At 34.6% G+C, this 25,520-nt stretch overlaps 1 protein-coding gene across 16 annotated transcripts in view; it reads left to right on the forward strand.

The window, feature by feature from the left end:
• Positions 1-24,365, forward strand: part of LOC117223787 (phosphatidylcholine:ceramide cholinephosphotransferase 2) — a 51,499-nt gene extending 27,134 nt beyond the window's left edge. For 10 of the 16 annotated variants that reach the window (XM_033476292.2, XM_076522707.1, XM_033476291.2 and 7 more), the window contains 5 exons: positions 12,617-12,993; positions 18,057-18,267; positions 18,728-19,002; positions 19,395-19,570; positions 20,119-24,365. In XM_033476292.2, the coding sequence (XP_033332183.1) occupies positions 12,617-12,993; positions 18,057-18,267; positions 18,728-19,002; positions 19,395-19,570; positions 20,119-20,274 (1,195 nt within the window). In that variant the 3' untranslated portion in view covers positions 20,275-24,365. Of the gene's footprint in view, positions 1-4,375; positions 4,935-11,415; positions 11,691-12,331; positions 12,456-12,616; positions 12,994-18,056; positions 18,268-18,727; positions 19,003-19,394; positions 19,571-20,118 lie in introns of those variants that run through there. The other 6 variants (XM_076522704.1, XM_076522703.1, XM_076522706.1 and 3 more) reach the window with 3 other exon arrangements.
• Positions 24,366-25,520: the final 1,155 nt, after the last annotated feature.

Below are 25,520 nucleotides of genomic sequence, written 5' to 3' on the forward strand. Positions count from 1 at the left end.
TATTTTTTTCAGCTCTGATTTTATAGTTATTTTCACAATTGTCTAAAGACTTTACAAAAGTATAATAAAAACATGCATTTTGAGATAATGCGCTGTTAGCGACTTGGATTAGTCTCTTATTTTCCGTTTATAATTTAATTCGACAATTTTGTATTATTTGTAGCAACATATCCAATTACAAAGTAATTCAATCACATTGTAATTCATGATTCAGATCTCCATTTAATTAAATTACAACGTAATGCGTAATTTCAATTGGAATACAATTATAAAATACTAAGTAATTAAATTACACCAATTTCAAATTAATAAGTAATAAATTGATAGGTAATAAGAGAAGAAGATACGCAGGAGAGACAAAAAATGAGTACAGGAAATATTTATCTCACTTCTTCAAAATTCTGATGTGTAATTTGAAGAATTGTATTTTAATTACATTGTGTTTCAATTACATTGTACTTTAATTACATTTTATTTCAATTGCATTGTATTTGAATTAGCACAACTTTGTTATACAAGTATAACCAATTTGTAATCGAATATTATGATTTTTAAAAAGATGGGCTTTATATTAAGCATCTTTACCCGATTAACACATTATCTACTGGCAATTATTTTATAATTTCTGCAAGTCTATAATTCTCGTTTTTCGATATTACCTTCAGGTTCTTAACCGTTATACGTTATCGTAGGCATAAGATATCATATGATACGACATAGTACAGCAGATTTGCTACATAATCCAATGAGAAGTTAATCAAGATGATAATTAGTAATTAATAATTACAAATAATTATGTGTTCATCAGAAGAATCTGAAGTTAATGTTTTAGGGATAAGTCAATGCTCTTGCATCTTTTAATTGTTGTGTCTGTATTACTTTGTCTCGATTGTTCTACGCCTCATAACTCCCGTCGCGCGTCTCGCTCGCCAGCGGTCACGTAAATAATACACACACACACAATCATAGAAAGCACAGTCACACGCGTCTGATGTGCTCTTAGTCGAAAATGGCGACCACGGGGGAGCGAGACGTGACGGGAGTCAGGAGGCATTGTTTGTTTTTATTCGACCGAACTCGAACCCCTCGTTTCATGGAAATTCAGTATGGCGGCTAATTTGGGGCTAATAGGAAGGGATAATTTCTGCCAATAAGGGAAACGTGTTTACCCTGCTTCTGCGAGAGAGTTAATAGGGGTGGGTCGATGGGAATCGATTCTACACTTTTCTCGCTGGACTTCTTCAGAGCAGCGGATAGTACTTACATAGTTTGCAACAATTAATGTTTTTAAACGCTGCTACGGGCGGAGAAACTGCGTTAGAAGTGACGGCAACTCAATCCTTTAAAAAAATGAATAAATTTAAAAATTGATTTTTTCGAAAACGTAGTCCGGAATAAAAAAATGTTATACCAAATTTGTTTCTTATTTTTTTTAAATATAGAATCACTCTCTGCTCGGTTGTATTATGAATTCTAGCCCACCCTGTATATATGTGCACATGAATTGTGTTTCAAACTGAAACATAAGCATTGTTCTAAAGTGGATGTTTCAAAAATATGAAATAACTGCTATTCTAACAGCCAATGGTACGAGGCTACATTCCCCCATAAAATTACACAAATAGTAAACTAATCTAGTTATTAACATCATACATTTCTTTTTTATTCTTCTTGATTTGGTATTTGGAAAAAATGGTATTTTCACTTTCTAAAGTTAGTCAGCGTGTGTTCAAAGACAGTTACGTAATGCAAACTAAACATTTTTAATACCGAAGTGAAGTGCTTTAGTGCCATGAGAACTTAAAAACATTAGTCACGTTTGTCAGGTACGTGAGTAGACATTTTGACCGAGCTCCTTTTCGTTTGGTATTGTCATAAGTTCATTTTGTTCATCCGGAACAAACGACACAAAGAACTCGAGGTCATATCGCGCATTGAGTAAGTACTACTTAAAAGCTATTGCGCAAACAGATAATAGTTTCCGTATCCTTCCACGTAACACAGAAAATTTTCAGCCGTGGATCTTGGATCTACTCGAGTGAAGCAAATTCTGATGTTTTTAGTTATTTCGTATCTTTTAATGGATCCATGCATTTTTAATAGATCAATTGATGCATAGAAAAGTTGATAGTTCAATTTAAGTAATTCTAAATGACCATCACTGTAATACTAAGACGTTTGCTTTTATTTATTATTCAAAATAATATTATTTATTATCGATAAAGTAATGATTACCCTACATTGTTCAGTGTATCGGGTGATATTTTGCAATATGCGACGAAACATCTTGATCTAAAACATTTTTCGTTGCGAGTAATAATAACGAGAAAATCGAGATGTCAAAATAGGTGAGACCATTTTATTGTCCCTGTACCTTCTTTATGTACAGTGGGCTATATAGAATGAAGTTTTATAATATAAATCAAAGTTTATATAATTCAGATTTAATTATTAGTGAGGAAACTACAAATCAAAGCAGCGATGCCAATTACAAAGAAACATCGGTAACACGAAAATTCGTATTTTCTTCAAACATTCCAAATCTTTTAAACAAGCAGTTTTTATTTTTGACAAAATTCGATTCTTCAGAGACAAAATACCCTTTGAAAATAGATATTGGATCGATGCATAAAGTTCTGTCGCTTTCATAAACTTTCGTTATGCACACGCTTTAAAAATGTTTGCTTTTTTGGGTGTTGAAAGCATTGCAGCAACAGATTTAAAAACCTAAGCTCTGCAGTAATTCAACTCCTTGCATATATATGTACATTGCAACTAGATTACACATTCTAAATGTTCGTTTTCTTTCAATTTGTTGCTGTATAGTTTGTGAGCTGAAACAAAAGAAAATCTTATCAGCTTAAAGAATTCAAAAAGCAAACATATCTTATCTCGAAACTTATCTTCGAGACAAATTTCACTTGAAACATGTCATAATATAGGTCTTTATACATCATTTAATTGATGTTTTGCTATTTCCTTATGTCTTCGAAGCTATATTTGGTATAACCAAAATGTTTACAGCAGAAAATGAATGATATTTGTTTTATTAAACGTTGCTATTAAATTGATAGAAACTTTATGATTAAATAAAAAGTAATTCTTCATTACCGTCGTTTTGGAAATATTTGAATTTTCTGTCGTGTCAAAAAATATTTCGAACATTATTAAAAATATAAATGTACATGTATATAAAACTTGTCGAACGATGTAGCATTTAAATAAGCGTTAATCAATATGCAATTATTTATTGCACTTCGAACATTTGTGTTATCGCCTTATCAGTCACCAAGTATGTATGTGAATCTCTTGCATAGTTTTATCATACGAGTGTAAACACTCGGGAGCACGGACCTTGCTTTGATACAGCATATAATGCGTACTCATAATTACAATGACATTTAGTCGTTTTAAGAGTCTATCGTTAACTTTTTAGATATAAATTCAACCATCAGACTCTATTATACTTAACAGAAAATATTGGATCAAAATCGCAAATGTGATTATTGAAAAAGTCTAACAAAAAAAAAATACGAATACTTAATTTATAAAATCACTAAAAACATATTTTTAAACCAACGGAATAAATAACTAATTATATCACTTTAAAAGATTTCTTTTCCATTTAGATAAAATAGAATGAAGTTCAATTTAATGTAAAATTTATTATAATATAATTATAATAAGTTATAACATTAATTAAATGTAGCTATTATTTAGGTTTCAGTCGAGAAAAAAAGAACCTGTTAACCTTTTGTAGTTACGACGGAATTGTATTTTATCGCGAATGTCACACAAAAAATTATAAGTTTTTGAAGTGAAATTATTAAAATATGTGTGACAAGTGTTTTTACGTCACCTATAGGATCGAAGGATCGCTGAATACAGCACGTGACTATAAAATATGTATAGTCACTATTAGTATGCAACCCTCTTAACGGGCTAGTCCCGTCTCGAACGGATTAGTTGGAACAGCAAAACTCTAATGAAGCACCATGACAAAAGTCAAAGCGAAATTCTAAACATCTAGATCATTCTTTTAATTATTATCGAGATTTGAGATATACTCGGAAGCTGTTAGGAGATGCACTTACAGTACAGTTATTTCAGTGTTAATTATTTATGGTAATTTCTAATGTCGAAAACGTATTTTTTTTTCTTTAGTTTTCGCAGTCTATTCATAAATAATTAAAAAATAAAAATGAAGCGTGTGTGGGACTGTGGGAAATTCTGCGTAGAATGTGCTGCGCAAACATCAATATAGTATACAACTTTACTATATTATACTAGATCTAGAGATCGAGAAGATACTCGAAATTTCTGTCCTTTTACCCTGTCGACACCCTGAGAAATGTACGAAAGTCTGCACGTACAGAATCACAATCCTGTAATTACTCGTATACGTATGTTAATTGTCCGTACCGTACAGATCGACACGTCTGATTCGACGGAACGTGAATAACACGATGACGCGCAGTTATAATTAAAACTGGCCGAACGCCGCCACTGGTCAACAAAGAATTTATTGTCCGCCGATGAGAGGCTTCCGCGGGTAGTTCGTGCACGATAACGTCGTGGCCGGTATTAGGGTTAAGCTTGGCTGACAGCGTTGTCGCGAATTCATACGATCGCGGTTATCAAACCGCATGCAAAGTGGATATCGGCGTTCCTGGTTCCTACGATTCCCGGTGTAAACAAACTCACGTCGATCCGTTTACACGCCCAGCGACCATTTCTCAAGCTTTTAAAGAGAACACGTTATCGTGGCCGAAGTGCTTCTAAAATTTCACTTTAGACGGCTCAATACCCGACCCCTTCTTCAAGCAGATTATGGAGTTCGAACAGCCGCGCAAAATTGTCACTATTATCTCCGAATCGGAAGAAATGGTCATCGCTGGTAATCTGACTGTGATACTTCGCTTTCAAGAGAAAATGTAGGTGTACTCAATACGCGGAACTGGTTCTTGGGTATTCAAACGAGAAACAGGTCTGGTTGTGTACATTTTAGAATAATATTTATTTATTTCAAAGTGTGATACAGGTCTTGCACGCCTGTTGTACAAATAGGTGATTTTGAAATTAGAAGATGTCGAAAATCGTGATTTTGTGCTGTTTCGTTAAGTGAAATTAATTTTTTACACTAACCATACCATCGCCGGTCACATGGCAATTTTCGTTTGGCAATTTTTATTCTACGATTATTGAATTTATGAAGATACTTTCATCGAAAATCATTAAATAAATTTCTTCATTCCGACACGTAGTAACATAAATATTGTAAAATATCTAAGTAAATTCAATCTTGTAGCTTTTATAAGGCAACACATGCCAGTCGCTTTTAGCACTTGGTACACTGGTTTAGGCCACATGTTTAATTAACACAACCTGTTGACCGAACACATCGTTCGTTTAAAGATAATTGAAATATTACTTAATGTACAAAAATAATTCATTCCGAAGTAGTGTGTAGATGACAGAAGAAAATGTTCTTTGACAGGAGAACGTATACAACACGTGATTTACGTAATATGCAATCATCACTTTTCGCAATCTGTGCAGTGTCACGATTTACCAAAGCTTTTACTTCGTGTACAGAAACAAAATAATTCGTTATTTTGTCATTTCCCAACACTATGTGGTTAATCTCGTCACAGCGACGTTTACACATCCTCCATAGTAATCATATAACAAGTTTAAACACAGAAATATCTGATAGCTGAAGAGTATTATTGTTAGTAATGAATGGACCGTGCAGTTTATGCAATTATGACATAACTATGAGAGTGAAAAACATCCAAAGAACCTTGTTGCACAATTACATAAATAATAAAATTAGAATATCTTTTCTAATAATATAAGAGCCGAAAAGACGAGATCTATTATACATACAGAAATTGTATGTACTTGACAGAGTTTGATAAAGCAATTGTGTTACAACAATTTGTTTCGTAAATACATGTTAACTTTAAGGAACCCAGTCTTGATTTTGATGATTATTTTACACCAAGATCTATGATTAATAATTTTGGGATAGAATTGATTGAACCTGTCTCACACAACGTAGAATCGAATTGAAGTCAGCGTTAGTTTCGAATAAGCAACTGGTTGACATTTTGTTATAGATCGTTCAGCCACCAGGCAAATATTTATGTGATTAGTAAATGCCCCCTTTGCGAGAGGCCTTCATAGAAACCAAGGTACCAGCGGAAACGAACGCTTTAAGAATAATGCTATCGTGATCGATCGTGCCTTGTTGAAGGTTTCCTCGGTATTTGTTCCATTTCCTCACCCGTTTGCTATTTTCCGCAATGCATAGAGATCACCGCACAGTAGGACGAATTATAAAACTAAATGAAAAGAATTCCTACTCATCAGTAACGCTATTTTTATATGTGGTCGATATAAACGGGAAACTTCAAATTTTATTTTCTGTTGATTTTCATTGCAAACAAAAGTTTCTAATTACAGAAATTAAAAAAGACTTTTTAGTTTATATGTATGTATATATGTTATTTATACATTACATTTACAAAAAATAAAATACAATAAAACATAAGTAAAATTAATATATGTATAATCAAGAAATCTGAAATCTCGAGATTCTGAAGTCTGTTCGATGCTTATGGAGTTGGACGGAAGCTCTGTTTGGTTTATTATCTTTAAGATTTCCTGACGGTAAAATTTGTTTATTTTTTTGTGGACTGCTTCTACGACTGTTTATAACACTGACAATAAATTAACGTTTGGGCTTTACGAGAATGTTTTGTAGTGTGTTCAACCCACACCTCACAGTTTCCTCTTTAGTCTTCAATATTCCTATTGGTAAAAAGCAAATTGGTGATTTTAGTGTCTGAAAACTGACTTAAACTAATTTCTTCTGCACTCGAGAACTGCATAAACAAAAGACGGTAAGAAAACAACAGATATATATTGATAAATTTGACCCGTTTTGAACGCTCGTTCCTTACATTGTGGCTGCATGGCTTGAAGGTCTCAGAAAAACTTTAAAATGATGCAACCAGCAGGTTATACCAGATACATATTAGCAGTTCAATTTTTGACAAATCTGTTCTATTTTAAACTTTATATCGTATAAATTCGAAGCCGGTATCTCTTGTTATTATTTAGTTCTTCACTTCTAAAGTGAATTAAACGGCACAATAAATTAAATTTATATAAGCCTCCAGAACTTCTAAAATGCATCGATAAACAAATTTTTATAGATGTTTCGGAATCACTACTCATGCACAGTATCAATAAAAGTTCATAATCAATAAAAGTTCAAAAACAATTACTAGTTGCTATACACATAACGTTATTTATAACACGAATGTATATTTTCATCATGTCATGATTCCAAGTTTTTGTGCAACGATTTCTATGCTTACATGGTTACTAATCATTAGTCTCAGTACACATTCTGGAAAAGAAGAATAAATAGAATATATATCTACGCCGTGAGACAACTTTTTTCCACCTAAATTGCCCATTTGTCCCACTGTGCGCCGGTTGGTCCTGGTCATAAAATTTCTCAGGTTTCGACATTATGACGTCAGAATCGTAAAGGTCTCATTTCGTCTGTTTATCGGACCCCAGAGGTCAAGACTCTGTCGACTCGTAAAACTATCGTATAATAGGCTGACGTAAATATTCTTTCTTGCATTTCCTCTTTCTCGTGAAGGGCCATTGTAACCAACAAGCATATTTAAATAAGCAAAGAACGTGACTAATTTTAGGAGAAGACGTAATTGGGGTTTGATGTCGTTCTAGTTCGTTTACGTAATTCCGTGTAATTTTATTACTCTGATAGTTACAATGATATAAAGCTCGATAAAATTATAAGTTCACTTCTTATTTCAGTCGTTTATTGTTAAAGCTTGGATTATTATTCATAGAGACTTATAGCAAACTCTTCATAGGTCCATCCTATAAACAACAACTTTCTTAAAAAGTCTAATAACTCATCGTTGCTGTGAATTTTACAAAACTTCATTTCATGACATAACATTCTTCTTTCATGCTGGACATTATTAACAACAAAGATTTAATGTGTACAGCTGTGAAAAAATCGTTGGGCAAGTGATTAATATTTAATCTTGATATTGAAGTTCAATTTTATTTTAATAAGTCTCATTAACAATGAAGTAGCTTTGACGGGTGGGAGAATTAATGAGACGCAATACATTTATCGATAATTAATATGCTTGGTATTAATCAAAATGTTTCCCTCTCAATTAGTCTCCTGTTGTTCTGTGGATAATGGATAATATAGATAACAAGCTCCAATAGATGTTTATTATATGTTAGACACTTATACGTACATATATAGTTATACGTATTATAGTTTGCATCATCAAGGTCGTCAATCTTTTCTAATAAGTAAATTAGATTCGGTTCGACTCAAAGTCTTTTGACATTTGACGTGCTTTGTTGTGTCGTATGTTGTGAAATAGGATTTATTTTATTATGGATTCATTGCTTTAAACAAGAAAAAGTTTTCTATTAACTTCAAACAAAATGGTGGACTGTTAATTCTTAGAAGAGTAGCTTTAGAAATTAGTACTTTGTAGATATTAGGCTTCCAAGCGAGTCCCGGTGTTCATTTTCGTGGCATTGGAAACTGTAAAGGTTTCTGTGAAGAATGCGAAAAGAATTGGTTGCCAAGATGTGTCAATACAGCTTTTATATCGATGTATGGAACAAAATAAGGCATACTAAATGATATGTTATATTATTTGTATAGCTTGTATAAAATTTTTGAATAGTTCTCAATCGGTTTTAGTTTCTTTTACTATTTTCAATAATTTTTAATACTTTGCAACAGCTTTTAATGGTTTTAAATACTTCGTAATAGTTTCATATAGTTTTCTATGATCTTTAAGCTGGTTTCGATTGTTTCCAGTTTTTTTTACATGTTTTTAATACATGTATAACCCTCACACAATGCAAATAATAATATTTGTTTCTTAATATTTAAAATTATTCCTACTATGTTAATCGGTACATTTTAAATAATAAAAATAATGTTTTGAATATTTTATTAATTATTTTTATTTATTTATAAATATTTTTTTTAAGTTAAATTATTACAAGTAAGATAGTAAGTACATTTTACACATGTTAAGTGAAAAAAAATAGTTTTAGCTAGCGAGATCGGGCAAATATTACACTGTGCGTCGATGGAATTTCCTCTGCTTATCGAGTCGCATAAAGCATCCGTAGACTAAGCAACGAACACGGATTATCTGCGGATTATTTGTCATGCGTGCAGAGTGCAATGGGACCCGCCGACGTAAAGTTGCTTGTCCACCCACGCATAATTTTTCATCGCGGCGGTCGAGCGTCTCCGACGGAAGCGAACGAAGTTACACGCTACTTGAATAGGCGTTAAGATAAATCAGCAATTAACCATGATTCGAGTTAATCGTTGGAAACGAACGCAGCCCGACTTAATTAAATTCGACCCGCGGACGGGCAAAGTGGCCGCCTCGGGGTCGGCTTCTATGGAACACGTCATAGAAAGGGACGGGAAATTAAATTAACGGGAAACCTTTTCCATGAATCCTCATTTTCGATGCTTTTCTTGGGTTTCTTTCACTCGGCTCTTCTTTTGTATTAATCAGTTTATTATGTATTGGACCGTGGATTTTGTGAATTTATGACAAAGTTGGATAGCTAAAATATGAAATTATGAAGATATTAGAAGACTTTCACACACGTTCACTGCTGATCGCTATCTCAAAAATCTTATAAAGTTAAACCTCTTGTACTATAACAACAGGTCAGACTAGTGATGAAGATTTCATACATTTCATTGAAAATGTTGAATACACAAATTTAATATATCTTATTTGATAAATATAAAGTTAATTATGCCCGAAAGCAAACCAAAGGTACAGAAGAATTTATTAGCAATATTGTATGAACAAAAATTGATTCGAACAAAACCAGTAGTGTAAAAGATGCTTTTAATTCGCGCGCGGAGAGAGAGAGAGAGAGAGAGAGAGAGAGAGAGAGAGAGAGAGAGAGAGAGAGGATCTATGAAAATAATTTCCCTTCATTTGTGAGATTCTATCTTTGAGATTGAAGTAAAAATAAAAGGGAAGCGAAGATTATTCACTGGTTGAACACAATTTGCTGCGGTACTATAATTACGGTTCTCCAATAAACGATAACGCGAAGCAGGAAAGGAAATTAAATGAACGGAAAACTTTTTTCATCTCCTAGTAGTTCGTTCTGGAAACCTGTTTATGCTAGTGCGCTTCTGTGCATCGTCGAGCCTTCGGTATCCGCTTCCTGCGGGCAATCGCGAAATGTCCTCGTGCTATTCACAGCCTTCGTCCAGATATCATGCCTCGCCCATTCGTGATCTTGGGGAAGCCTGTTCTTGAAGCAGTTGACAAGTATCCTTAACACGATAACCTTTCGCTGGCTGCGAGGATAACTAAAAGTGGAACGTTAGAGTGACTGCATCGTTGAGCGTCAACGAACTAGCTGCATGCAGACCGCATGTTCCGTTGAACGATACAAACCGACGAAGATAAGATACGTGGTTATTGAATTTGTGATTTCATAGAAAGTTGATTTTAGTTGAGATTGATTAAAACGATACCCGGGAACGTACATAACGTGTTAAATTAATGCTGTTTAATCTAAAAGTGAAATGTAACACTTGTCTGCTGGGAGAGCAAGTAGGACATAGTATTAATCAAATTAGACCAGTTAAGAAGTAGACTGTGAATGAGCGTAGAAAATGAACGTATCAAATTATGTTGTGGGAAACAAGGAAAATCTTTGCTGAATTCTGGGAAAACGTGTACATGTTTACGATTTGTAGCAACTGTAATCAAAATATTAGTTCATGCTGTCTTAGTGATAAAGACAACTGTTCAATGCTCTTGTCATGAAGATGTTTGTTTCTGTTAACACAAAAGTGTTTCAACATCCTTTTAATGCTTTGTCGGTTTCCGAATAATGGATTTCGGAAATAGTTGTTTAGTTTAATGCGATAATAACAATGCCTCTATTTGCACAATGTATTAATGATAAAATCTAAAAGTGACACGAACTTTCTCAATTATTTAATAACTGTGCTGTCGATGTGGTCTCTACGTGACATTAATTTTTTGTTCATTATTTCTTTGACTTGATTTTATTCAAATGTGCAAAATCAACATTTTCTGTATCGATCTTAAAAAGAAATAGAATAAATTCCTTTTTTAAATAATTTTAATAAATTGAAAATAATATAATAGCACACTTAAAAATATTCTAATGATTTTACTATGTGCTTTACATTTCATTCCTCTGTTTTTCTCATAAATGCATAATATTTGCAATCTGTACACAGCAAATGTTAGTTACGTTTTCGATTCTAAAAATAATTTTTGAAAATTAGTGCAAAATATTGTGTCGCTAATTAAAAAGAAAATGTTCGTCACAATGTTTCCTTACACATGTATATCATACATGTTCTATGAATACAAGATAAAATTCGATTACACAATTGCAAGATAATACAAACTAAACGTACATGACGTTGGTTTTTTATGCTCCAGCATGCAAGAAGGAAATAGCTCGATCTCATACGTCTATAAATAAATACTAAATCTGCATGTTCATTGATACTTTCGTACCCTACTCATCGTATTTACACCGAATCCTCCAGTTGCACAATACAAAATGTCGAGGTAAGATTAACGATATCGAAGTAAAAAATATGACAGGTCTCGGATATTTCATTTTATAATTATTGAGGTTACAAAAATACTTTCATTGGAAATAATAACATTCTGCTGAAATAATTACTGAACGAACATTGGCATAGATGTAGTTGCGGTATAAACCAGAATTGGGCATTGTTCGAATACGATTTTATTCGAAGAATTTAGTCGAGATATTTCTTAAATAAAATATTTTTCGAAGAATTTATTCGAAATGTTATTCGAATAATGCACAACTGTGGTGCACCATTTTTATGTTATCATCATAATTTTAGGCACTTTTTTCAATAGATCATGGTAGTGCGAGTGTTAAGCGATTGTTTGCAAAATAGCGCCCACAGCTTTTCCAAAGCCGAGCTTTGTACGCTAAACAAAAACGGCACCCTAAGTATCCTATCACGTCGCATTCTAGTGCAATAGCTATTTAATCAATTTAAATGCATTATTAGCTACAATTTCGATGCATGCACATATATTTCATCACGAATCTATTGGATACTTCCGATGGCACGAATGTGTACATTGACGAAACTCACATCGTTTACTTAAAATCCGTGAAATATTTCTTATGGTATCGAATGTTACCAGCTGAATCAATTGTTTAACAGGCAATATCGCTAACATCGAAGTACCATTTATGGAAACTTATTCGAGTCTTGAAATGACCGAGAGACGAAAAGCCTGCTTCTCACTCTCCAACATACTTTGCTCCGATTCCTCGAACGACAGAAGGTCCGTGTGCATTAGGGTTCCTAGAGTTTTCCATGGAATTCGCGATCTTCCATCCTCACTATCGCCGGGGATCGCGAAATCGTTCGATTTCCGTGGAAAATCGATGTTGTCCCCGCTCGACGTTCGGCTGCCGCGACTGTACCCGTGTTTTCTGTTCGCAGGATGGTATTGGACCCCAAGGTTAAAAGTCTGCATAGCGATTACGGAAGCTTCGATCGACCATTGGACGCCGGAGAGGGCCACGAGAGAGACGTCGAGGCGGCGGTTGATGGAAGTAGCAACGGAATGGCACAGTCGAGTGACGTTTATCAACGGCAGCCATTGTTACCTGGTGCACCGACCAAAGGGAAGGACAAGTGGTCCGGGGTGGCATCCGGCTCGGACTATTACGAGGACGAGGAGGATGAGAAGATCGACAGCCTCGGTCGACATCCTGGGTTGCCTAACGGATCCGGGAATGGCATCGTCAAATTGGATATACCCGCGCCTCTCCGCGAGGAGCCTCGTTTTCCAAAAGAGAAATGGAAAACCTTCCTTGGTAAGCCATTTCCCTTGGACATCGCCGATGAACACTCGGTAGCAGTTATAAATTTAACACTAAACCTACCGAGTAGTCAAATTGACAAGTTTGTGCATTGCTTTGTAAAAATCAGATCAGATTTATTTAGATTTTGTACACTTTTTATAAATTTAACACTAAACCTATCGAGTAGTCAAATTGACAAGTTTGTGCATTGCTTTGTAAAAGTCAGATCAGATTTATTTAGATTTTGTACACTTTTTATAAATTTACCACTAAACCTACCGAGTAGTCAAATTGACAAGTTTGTGCATTGCTTTGTAAAAAAGTCAGATCAGATTTATTTAGATTTTGTACACTTTTTATAAATTTACCACTAAACCTACCGAGTAGTCAAATTGACAAGTTTGTGCATTGCTTTGTAAAATAGTCAGATCAGATTTATTTAGATTTTGTACAGTTTTTATTATAATACATAGTTGGCGAGTGTAGAACGTGGGAAGGAAAAGTCTTCGATGAAAACTGAACTGTATAATGTCCCTAACCGAACGAGACCATTTTGTTTGAATTTAGAACAAATTAATATAACATTTATATTTAGTAGATCATTTATGAAATCTTCATCGCGAATCTGACTCGTTACGGTGCAAGGGGTTGAAGTGTACAGGGTTTGTTTATTCTGAAATTTGTTGCTACGTGTTATGAAACGAACTGTATGAAAGGAGAAGGAGAACTTTTCCTGTAATTTAGTCGGCAATGAACTTTTTAGGGCAGTTGCTCGCGCGCAATTCGTTCGCACGACGGGGTGCTGATCGAGATCGAGGTCATTGCGTGGCCTGGTATTTCACCGTGGATCTGTACCAAGCCTGATCCGATGCGGTTGATGCGTTCTCCAATGATGAATCGGACGCGACCGATTCATCAGAACGGGAATACTGGTTTCCCGTTTAACTGGTTGCTTTATCGTTCGTGATCTTCCTCACTACATATAGCCGCGAAATAGCTTCAAACGGAATAAGTATTTTTGGTAGCTAGACATTTTTCAATAGGAAACTGACTATTTTCCACGAGACTGGTTTCTTCCAAAAAATCGTGTTTGAAAATACAATTTCATCAACTCCAAGTCCATTGTTGGTAGTCCGTCTTAAAATAGCGGGACCACTTATCTTTTCTCGTACTTTAACATTAGATATAGTGCAAAATTATTCGGTTCAATTTCTAGTTGTGATGCATTTTATATTTCCACAACATTTAGTGAAGTACAGTAACTTCCATAAATATTCGAATTAATTACTGATAAAAGCTGACCTACAGATAGATTTCCAAAGCTCTTCGTGACTATGGTTAATCAAAATGAAGGAAACTAATCTAAATTATGTATTATGTATATAACTTGTTAAAGTTATACAATTGTCTAAGTTAAATTTTATATATTACCCATTTCTTTCTTTTATTTACTTCTTATATGATTTTCAAGAAGATTATCTCTTCTTGGTCAATTATTTTCTCTCAGTTTAGATATACGCAATTATCTATTTGGTAAACAATACTGTCGAACACTATATCAATATCGAATTAGATATTCAATTGTTTGTTATTTGTTGTCGATAATTTCGAAATAATAATTACGAATTTAATTTTCCACAACAAAATTCTTTCCTCTCAACCAGCCTTGCGGATTAACATCAAGCATACATCTTCGTATACTGTGCAATATCTGTTTGTTCACATGCATAACGAAGACGCAAAAGCAGTTTCTAACGTTAACGATGTTCTTTACAGTCCGTTTTATGCGAACGAGTAACATGGTCTTCGCTACCGCATTTTTCTTCATTGCCCTACTAATTAATTCATAATGACTTTCTCTAGTTTTGTATAGTATTCCTGTTTTATTGTTCTCCACACAAGTTCTTTACTTCCTGATATCAACATAAAACCGCATGTTACATCATCGTCTCATTTTAAACAATGCATTTGTATCATGTGCATGCCTCGATAGATCGATACTAAACTTGGGATTCTTCACGGATGCGGATCTAACAAAGCAACATAACGAAGTGACATCTGTTGATTTTCATGAAACTTTTCTAGAAAGTTATTTATTAAAAAATATTCGACATAGCTCAGTTATTAGATTCACTTTGTATAATATACCATATAATCGATGCTTATTCGCGTTGGCATAATTATCATTTATTCCTTCTGAGAGAATAATACACGTAATTATTTTTAAAGATCACTTCTTCATTGGCGGTGCTCCATATTACGCGCTGCCCCGTATTACCTCGATCTACTCTACATCTAATTCTTTCTTTCGCATTCGAATACGAAAGCAGTTTTTTTCATTCCGTTCGACCGTGCCTCTCCTTTGTTTTCAAAATTCGGGCTGTACGTAGTTCTGAAAATATACTATTCGCGTGGATGAGGTGCATAATACTTTTCAGTGGAGGGACACGTGCGCGGAGGGAGGTACGTACAGGGCGTGGGATATTCAGTAATTAAAAGCTTTGCCGCGACGGCTGCTACTACTACGGTACATATTCGCGGGAAATGGCGCGGTGCCAAAATTTAGTTCGCAGGCGCATTTTCTTCTTATCAGCCGGAGGGGAAACGCTTTTAAGAGATCGCCCTTAACCTCCTTGCTACGGCGAGTTTCAGATGAAAAGAAGTCTCGACTATTTATAGTTGACAATTTACTACGTCATTGCGGGAATACCAAAAACTTTTCTCTTTTAATTGAAGAATACGGATTTTTTTAGAATTTTTCATTAAAAAAAAATCTTAAACTTTGCACACAATCCTTTCATATTTGTATATCGTATTACTTAAATTGGTTCTGGTACATTTATCTAAGAATATAGTTTGCATCGAACGTGAACTATAACATCTGTCCTCAAGTTTATCTAATATCAAAAATCATAATTAGGAAGCCAATGAGCCAAGCGTAGAGAAACAATATCGTCAAATTTAAATGTTCGATTTTACTCGAGAAGTGCCAGAAACTTTTGGAAATTGAAGAAAATATGTGCAACCTATTGTTTGTCTGTCAATGAAATGATAAAAGAACTATATATGATAAAGAACTATATGCAGAAAAAATTTTAAGCGTATTCTTTGAAGTTTTCAACAACTATATCTATCTGCGCAATGTGCTACTTTTCCCATGAGCTCATAATTAACGTAGAACTTTCGAAATGTAATCTATGTATATGTGTGCCACTATATTGGTTGAAGTAAAAGAGAAAATCGATTTTGAAGACTATTTTGTCAAGTTGTCACATTGTTTATTATTTCTTTAAAAAATACTAAGTTCCGTGAATTGCTTTATTATTTAATAGATAAATAATGACATTATTTTGGGGCTAGATTTAGAAATTAATCTTGATTTCCGTATATTCCAATAAACGAATGCTTGTAGATTTTTCGTTTTCATACGACTTTCATTTATCTTGGAACATAGTTTAACTGCTGATGTAACGAACGTTCCTGTCATATCAGTCGCGTTATTTGCAGTTATCGATCCTTCTGTTGTCATCCATCGACAAAACATAAGGTAATATGTATATCCTTCTATATACGCAATACACGACTATACAAATATCTTGAAATGAATAAGCTTGTAAACAACGATGCAAATGACTCATACATACATATGTATTTCTTCAGCAGTAGTGGATCTGTTAAGTATTTTCTCTTCTGTCTAATGAGAAGATCGTTTTTCTGATAGATGTTCAATTGAAACGGTCCAGCGATTATTCAGTCCTATGAATAGTAAATAATTTTGTCATCCTCGTTGTAAACATTGCGGTGGTATTAAGCTCTTTTTCTTAAAGCATTGAGACCTAAAATTCTGTAAACGCAACATTTTACACGAAACTTTATTTGATCAATTTACACTATTGAATTTTGATGTTGCTTAATATATGTATATATATTTTTGCACTATTTCTTCTTTCGCCCGATCCTAAAGAATTTCTTTGAAATTTATAAACATTAATTTGATTATGAAATAAAATTTAAGAACAGATATATCATAGATACATTTTTCATGTGGTTTTGTGTAGTAATTTTTATAATTCAACAACATAATACATAAATTATTTTATTTGCGTTTTCACGTCGTTATGAGTTAATTTACATTTATATACTTAATTGCATAGAAGGTGACAACATACAAATTTGTTCGCATATACACGCGTGCTACCTCCTTAGGAGGTAGTGGGACAAATTGAATGATAAAGCTTCTGTAGGGCGTGTCATCGAACCTATCGTCCAAGGCCGTACGAGATTAAAAATAAGTAACGAATCGGTCTAGTAACATCGTTCCTCATGTCGAACGATTTAGCTTTAGTTTCTTCCAATGATACATTTGTGAAGTTTCTTCAACGCCTTAATGTCCATGCCCCTTTGAAACGTGTCTTGTTAAATTGATGAAGAACGATTTTGAATGTCTTAAACTTTTCTTAACTCAAAAGTGTATTTTATTTTTTATGCTTGTACGAAAGCTTTCACACATTTGGGACTGAATAATGTAAATTTCCTTTGATAAACAAGAGAAAACAAGCTTAAAAATTAATTCAAATTGGACCTAGAAAATTACAAATGAAAAATTATATCATCATCGTAATTCGCATAGAAAACAATTGAAGAACATGTTTTTTGATCTTTTTTTATGTTAGCTACGTTTTTGTAGTTATAGTGAAACCTTGATTATCGGGTCCCATTGGGACCGAAACAGACCGGATAAATTGAGACCCATCGGATAAGCAAGACCTGGTACAAAAATATTTTTTAATGGAATGTCGTTAACCGACGTCCGAGTATTCTCGGTTTTGATTACCCAACACATTCGGTTATCCGTGATAACTTAAATACGAAGATCCGACTCCGGTTAAACGATGTTCCACTGTATTTACAATCATAGATGTTTGAAAACACCTTCCATACATAAATGGTTATTCAAACTATGACTTATATGCGAGTGACTGAATTATTTTGCTTACTTGATAGTCAAATAATTTGTTGCGTGATAATGAGAAACCGTTAACTATAACTTCATGGGTGTCATGGTTCTGTTGCAGCTTTTTTATTTATGGTCGTGAACTTCATATTAACGACAGCGTCCCTTGCAATGGTGCACGAAAGAGTCCCGGACAGAAACACATACGGACCTCTACCAGATGTGGTATTGGATAATATTGCAGCACAGGATTGGGCTCTTAATGTGTCGGAAGTTCTGATTATGATTCTCTCCAATTCAGCTATGGTTTTTATTATTTTCCATAAACATAGGTATGTAAAGATTACAATGATTATAGTAGTTGAGAGACAAGCATGATATAAGTGTCACGTTTCTATGCATTTTAGAAATATATATTGCTATTTAATTAATTATAAAAAAATATATATAATATAATATAAATAATATATATATAATAATAATTAAATAATATATATATATATATATATATATATATATATACTTATTTATTTATTTATTTATTAATAAATTATATATATAGATTTTTATTACACACAATATACGTACGTATATGTACATATTTCAATGATAAATCATTGTTATTTCTAAACTGGTTTCACACTTTCGTGCTTAATAAAAAACTACAAGAACTAAATTTGTTCAATATGTTACTTTCATAATTTGGATTATTGTCAGACACTGAGCGTGCCAATACTTTTTTGATCCATTGTAGGAAATTACTGTTATACTCATGATTGTATCTTGTTTCAGGTTTATCGTTGTTAGGCGGGTGTTTCTTTTGATGGGATTGTTGTATATGATGAGGAGTGTCACGATGTTCGTGACAGTACTGCCGGTAGCCAGTAAGACATATTTCTGCAGCCCGAAAGCGAACAATACTAGTCCGCTTCTTGTTATGAAGAGGGTTCTGCAGCTCATTTCTGGCTTCGGCTTGTCTATAAATGGCAAGCACACTTACTGTGGGGATTACATTTACAGCGGTCATACGGTCGTGCTTGTACTTAGTTACCTGATTATCGAGGAATGTACGTACTTACCCCTGTAATTGAAACGTTTGGTTGCTACATATATTCTAGACAACAGTCCCACTGTATAGAGTTTCAGAAACTTCTGTTTTTGACAAACTTTTTCAGTTCCTTGGTCCCGTTTTGTCTGCTGAATTTGTAAACTTAGTTACACATTAAATGATATGCTAATCGTTAGACAGCGGGTTTAAAAGATGAATTCTTCGACTGCACTGTTTTTTATGCAAAAAAAGTAAAGGAAATGTAACAAATTTCGTTCCTTACCAGTTTTTACATGGTCTTCTAATCTGTCTGTGTCAAATTTTACTGAGAATTTATGTAACAACTAATCGTAAAATTGATGACGTTGATATTATTAAATTGTAAGTTTCAAAAGAAATTTGAAATTGTAGATTCTCCAAGAAGGTGTAAACCAATTCATTGGCTAGCAGGCATAACGGTTCTCGTTGGGGTAGTAATGGTCTTGGTGGCCCATGGACACTATACCGTGGACGTCCTCATAGCTTACTACGTAACCACACGCTTATGGTATATTTATCATACGTTAGCCAATAATTCGCACCTTAAGGTAAGTGAATGTATATTAGCTTAGAAAATTCGACACATCAATATTTTTCTATAATGAGATACATCTCTTATAAAAATAAATGAAATAATATCAGGTTGGTGCAAGGGATTCTTGTTTTCATAAAACGTCATGTAAAATGTTATTGCAAATATTAAATATTTTATAGTAAAATTGAAGGGAACTATTTGAATAACATATTTGAAAATCATAAATCTAGAAGAAATTAAACTGAACGCTATAAAAATGTGATACCAAGAGGAAATTGGATCGCTAAATTGAGTTGGCAGTTATGTCGTTAAAACAGCATTCAGTTCGAAACTTGGACTGCTTTCACAAACCATTGGCATATGCATACATGCATTTCGTATTATAGATCTAAACGTTTCTTAGCATTATGACTTCTTCAATTAAAAAAAAGAATGAATTCTGCTTAACTACAGCGAATATACATATACATATACGGCGTAATACGGCCCATTGGACCGACAAATCGTTGGCACCAACCTAGTAGAACAGCTATATTAATGGAAGCATTTTCGTATTTCCAGCAATACGAACCGAACAACTTCTTGACCCGGCTTTGGTGGTTTCGTATGTTCAAATATTTCGAGAAAAATGTGGGCGGCACGGTGCCACGACAATACGACTGGCCTCTACCCTGGCCTCGACGATTCCTTGCCAAACACCCAAACCGGGACAGTTAATGTTCGTCGTGATCACATGATAGAGGCTCTCAGACAACAGATTTAATTTGTTGTATTTGTATATATACAAACATATATAAAAGCTTTACTAGAAGAGTGGTACAAGAGATGCGCCCAAGCTTCCGTCAAGCTTACGTTTCGAAGTCTTGACAGAAGTTTTCAGCAGTGTTCACTTCCTCGAGAACTTTACGACACGAACGATAGACGACGAGATGAAAAAGAACGAAAGGTAAAAAAGAGAGAAATAAGAGAAACATGGAAGGAAAGAATATTAATCATCGGAAGACGCTCGTACTATCATGTTCGTTATTGTCCAGTCGCGAAACCTATTTTTCCTTGATTTTGATACGACTTATACATAATGTAAGGGATAGGCAACTCGATAGTACTGACGTTAGTCCTTATCAGGAGAATTCATATTAGATGAACGAGGAGGTATTCAAGAGTTACCGGTCAGATTAGTATATAAAAAAGAAAGAAAACAAAAACAAATGCTTAGATATCTCTATTTTCAGATACTCCGAAATGTGAAGATACTTAGGATTAATCGCTGATTGAGCGTGTTTAACACTCGCAAAACTGTACTAATTGTTAATACATAGAATCATGACGCAAGATGGCGGGCTCTTTTGTAACTTTCAAACAACGACACGATTCGAGAATTCGAGGCGTCACGATGATGTACGCGGGACGCAATTTTCTTTCAGGCCTGGGCTTCGATTAAATCTTGTTTTGCAGAAAATCGGATAATAAATAATACAGAATATTTTCAAACGCAAATGGGATTTGTATTCCTGTAATAGTTGTGAAAGATAAGTCTTTACAACTTTCTCATAGAATATTCTCTCTGTCTCGAAACTCTATAAATTAATTTTTATGTGATTGTCTGCTTAACTAAATAGAATGATTCGTTAATAATTCTTTGAGATTTATTAAACGACGCCCCGGTCTGCTTCGTATGCTGCGAGACCTTCCTATTGTAGCTACGCTTCAGCGTGATATTAATCTCAATCGACTTCCAAATACTAAGACGATGTCGTTTTTTGTAATTACCGAGAAAGAAACAAAAACGGCGGCATGCCTTATTCCGATGAAAGTCAGCTGAATGCGTATTAGAATCTTTGTGTTTCAGATTGGTCAATTATGGTTCGTATTTCTCTAGTTTGTACGACCGTAGACCACACACTTGAAAAATTGGTGTCCATTATTCTTGTAGAATCGTCAAAAAAAATTAGATCATGTGTACTTTCTCGAGCGATCGCGCAATTTTCGTGGGACCAAGCAGAGAACAGAAACACAAAGCAAACAAGAACAAAAAAAAAGAGAAAATACGTAGAACCGATTGAAAGTAACTGTTCCCGACGAACGGATCTGTTAGTAGCAATAGGTAGCGTTATTAGATTCCTAAGAGACACCTTTGCTCTAGCTTTTCGTTTAGATGATGGTTTTTTAACATTGTCGTTCAGAGAGACTGTAATGTGTTCTACTCGAAAAGGCTTACGAAAAACCACTACTTATTATGATGACGCGCTGCTGCGGCGCTCGACTTTTCACCGATCTATTGTGATAAGAAGATACTATTGCGCAACTGCGAAATTCGTGATTCCTCGGAATAAGGACGTCTTTGCATTCTGTATACACACCAAATGTTGTCACGCGTACACGACATGACGGAGATGCGAACCGTGTGAGGAAAAACGACGTGTGCGAACACTGCAGTACCGGTGCCATTGTTGAAGGCTCAAGAAACTATTTCTATCTCTGCCAATCGTTTTAGTAAATCATATAGAATATACAAACTTAAGAAGAAATAGTTTGTAAACCATACAAGCAAAAATTAAAAATGATATTCTAACTAACAAACACTGCAAACGTTGAAGCTATATGATTACTGAATTATAAAATTGATTAGCTTTTAAACTGGAAGCACATGTCTGCAGTCTAGCGATTACTTTTCGATTGGGATCATTGTAAATTCATTAGTACGATTGTATATGTAACAGACTGCGGACGTCTGTATAAGAACAGATTTTTATAGAAAAGTTTGAAGAAAAGAGAAGGATTCAACAAACAATGGTACTGTTTTTGTATTTAGAAAGCGACCACATAAGGCTTCGTCGTACGGTTCTCTGATCCATCGGTCTTCTACCATCTCGCTATTTCGCGATACAATGATTCCTTGCGATTCTTGCCCCGCTCTAACGTCAATGAGCGTCCTCTTCAGTTTCATCGCCATTTCATCTTCGAGCTACCAGCACAAAAGCTTCGTGGCTGCTAGATCGTGCGTAATCCAGCACGATCCAGTGATCATTCAGTGAATCTCAATTTATTCCGTTCTCGCGCGGGTACGTTTGAATGAATCCAGTACAATGTGGAAGAGGTTGAATGACGACGGTTTGAAAATTGCGAAGTCTTGTGCATAGTTTAAGCGACTTTAACCAGCGATTTGTTGTCCTCTGCACACATGGTTTATTATTGTTAATGCTCGTGCAGAATTTTCGTTATTTGTCGTGCGAGTAATCCGTGTGTTCGATGGACGCCTTTTTTCGGCATCCCTCTCGATGTTACCATAAGTAAAAAATAAATGAACAAAAAGAAAAAAGAAAAAAAACGGCAAAGCATAACCTGATTAAAGATTACCGCAAGGAGCGTCTCGGTGTGATCTTGTTTTTTTGCTTGAACTTTATTCTTTATAGAAAGAAAGAAAGAGAGAAGGAGAGAGAGAGAGAGAGAGAGAGAGAGAGAGAGAGCAAAAGTGGGAGAGGAAGAGTGTGCGTGAAAGAGAAAGAGAGACCGAGAGACCTCTGTGGTGCCGAAGGAGAGCGAGACGAATGTGGACGGAACTCGTCGGCCCTTCGCTACATTATAATTAAGTCTTTTTCCGTCTGTGATGATAGATGAGAATGAGTTATCGCGCGATTAATAAATCGTAAAACATGATCCATACGATGTACTCGACACACGACCACTGATATTTCCTCTTAACTCTCTATGGACCAACTCACTTCGAACCATGTCTTCTTCTATTGGATCCGAACAAAATTTCATATTAGATGTTTACATTTTTATGTTTGATTCGTCAAAATTTCCTAATCGATTCATAGCTGAATTCATTGGACGTTTAAGGACTAGAATCCTCAAGGTGTACACTGTCACTATCTTTTACGGTGATATTGAATAATTCAATTTAACCGATCTGTGGTATCCTTTATAATAATTCAACGAACAATGTGCTAGGTTCCATTAGTGGTGTTCTTAAAAATCTTAAATTTATATTGAAGTCTATTAATAGAATTTGTAATGATTATGCATAACAAAGAGAATCCTCTAAATAATAATCCTAGAGGAAACTGTTAAGGTGACCTGTTAACGATTGGTATTGCTACTACCGTTGATAAAATGATTAAAAAATGTTTAGCTATAAATTACAGATTTTTGAAAATTCTGAAATAATCGCCGGAAAGCGAGGTGTCAAGATAAACAGGTGAACAACATTACCTGTAGAATCACCGCAACCAGGACACATCCTGAAGCCATACTGGACCGTAGGGGGTTAACACTCAGATGCGTGTATTCGATATATTTTATTAAGATTAAATGTGGTTCGTAGCGAGAGATTCTTGTGCGACGCAGCATTCGCAAGTGTAACGCGGATCGTCCGAGTATGTTTTTTAATGTACATGTCATAGAAATCGCGTTAGCGTATATTAACTGGACTGTGGATAGCGATGCAACCGCGCGTCGACTAGTTTACAAATTCAATAGTAATAACGTGCACCTTCGTTTTTTTATGAACAATTTTATTATACGTCCCTGACCACCCGAAATTTTATATACGTATTATAATATTTAATTGTATATGTTTTGTGCCTTTTGTTATTTGTATCGTTTTATTCCGAACATGAAGCCAAAGGATAGGGACCTCTTATCGACCTAAGTTTCGTTTCGAATATACATCGTGGATCACCGACGACCCATGCAGCGGGGAATGCGTTACGAAAGACATTGAAACTATACAACATTGTTTTTATTATTGTCTGTATTTGTTTATACGATCAGCAAATAAATGACCGCGGTTTTTGAGACAGTAATTAACTGGAAGTCTATATATTTTGATGATTTTGAGACTAATTTTGAGATCTAAATATATTGTATTCGGTAAGATGCTCGCCAAGAAATACGTGAAGTCCGCAGTCCAATTATTGTTAATCGGAACAAACTTGCTAGATCACATGTGCGAACGCTTAGGTGTATTTGTAATAAAAAAAAAAAGTAGCTGTTGTTCCTTTCGGTTTGACATAAACGACACGATCTTCGATCGAGCGTTTAGAAATAACGTCCAACCATTAGTAAGAGCAACTGTCACAATCTGCCAGTGAGATATTAAGAAAAAAGCGCGGCGAACTTGAGTCAAAAAGATGAGAAGGTGCAAGCGCACGCGCGCTTTCTGTACCATGTACACTTGAAGGTAATGCGTTGATATAGTAAATCCAATGGGCCCGATAAGCTTTGTGTAACCATACAAAGTTGAGACAACGATGTATTAACGTAGCAAATCCAGTGGCGACATAAACAGAAACTTCTTTTTTTTCAAAGTCCTTAGATTTAGGACTGTTCTTTAAATATTTAAAAAATTGGTCCTAATGCAATTACTGTCAGTGGTGAAGGTATAGTTGCAAAATAATTTATTATAGATCGGTAGGTAAAAATGTTTCTCGCTGATGGTTTAGAGCTGTATTAATTCTTTTATTGTTGCTTTTGGATGTTTTGCTATTTACTTTTTGTGACATTCTATGATGTTGATATATTTATAAATTATCGATATAATTTAATTGATTAATCTTAAGAAAATTTACCAATTTTCTGTTTCGTGTTATTGTCAAATGTATTTGCTTTGTAACTGTGTCTTTTAAACATATTTTTCACAAACCCGGACGAGTTGACAGTCCCCATTGTTTTAAGACAGTAACTTCTTGATTCACTGTATCGCCACCCCTATGTGTACACGCGCGCGTGCACGCACAAAGTGGGGAACATTATTCACACGCACACGACGAAGGGAGAATTACGCTTCTTCCATGAACCGGAAGGATATTGTAACGTAGAGAAGATTGTGTTATTCGTGGTGCAGTTGATAAGGAAGTTAATATTACATGCAAAAACAAACCAAAGTGGAGAACTAAATTGTTTTCGTACGACGTTTCGTATCGTTCGATTAACAAGTTAATTTGAAAAATTCGTCAAAC

Source organism: Megalopta genalis, chromosome 6, assembly GCF_051020955.1.
Source record: "Megalopta genalis isolate 19385.01 chromosome 6, iyMegGena1_principal, whole genome shotgun sequence".
NCBI lineage: Eukaryota > Metazoa > Arthropoda > Insecta > Hymenoptera > Halictidae > Megalopta > Megalopta genalis.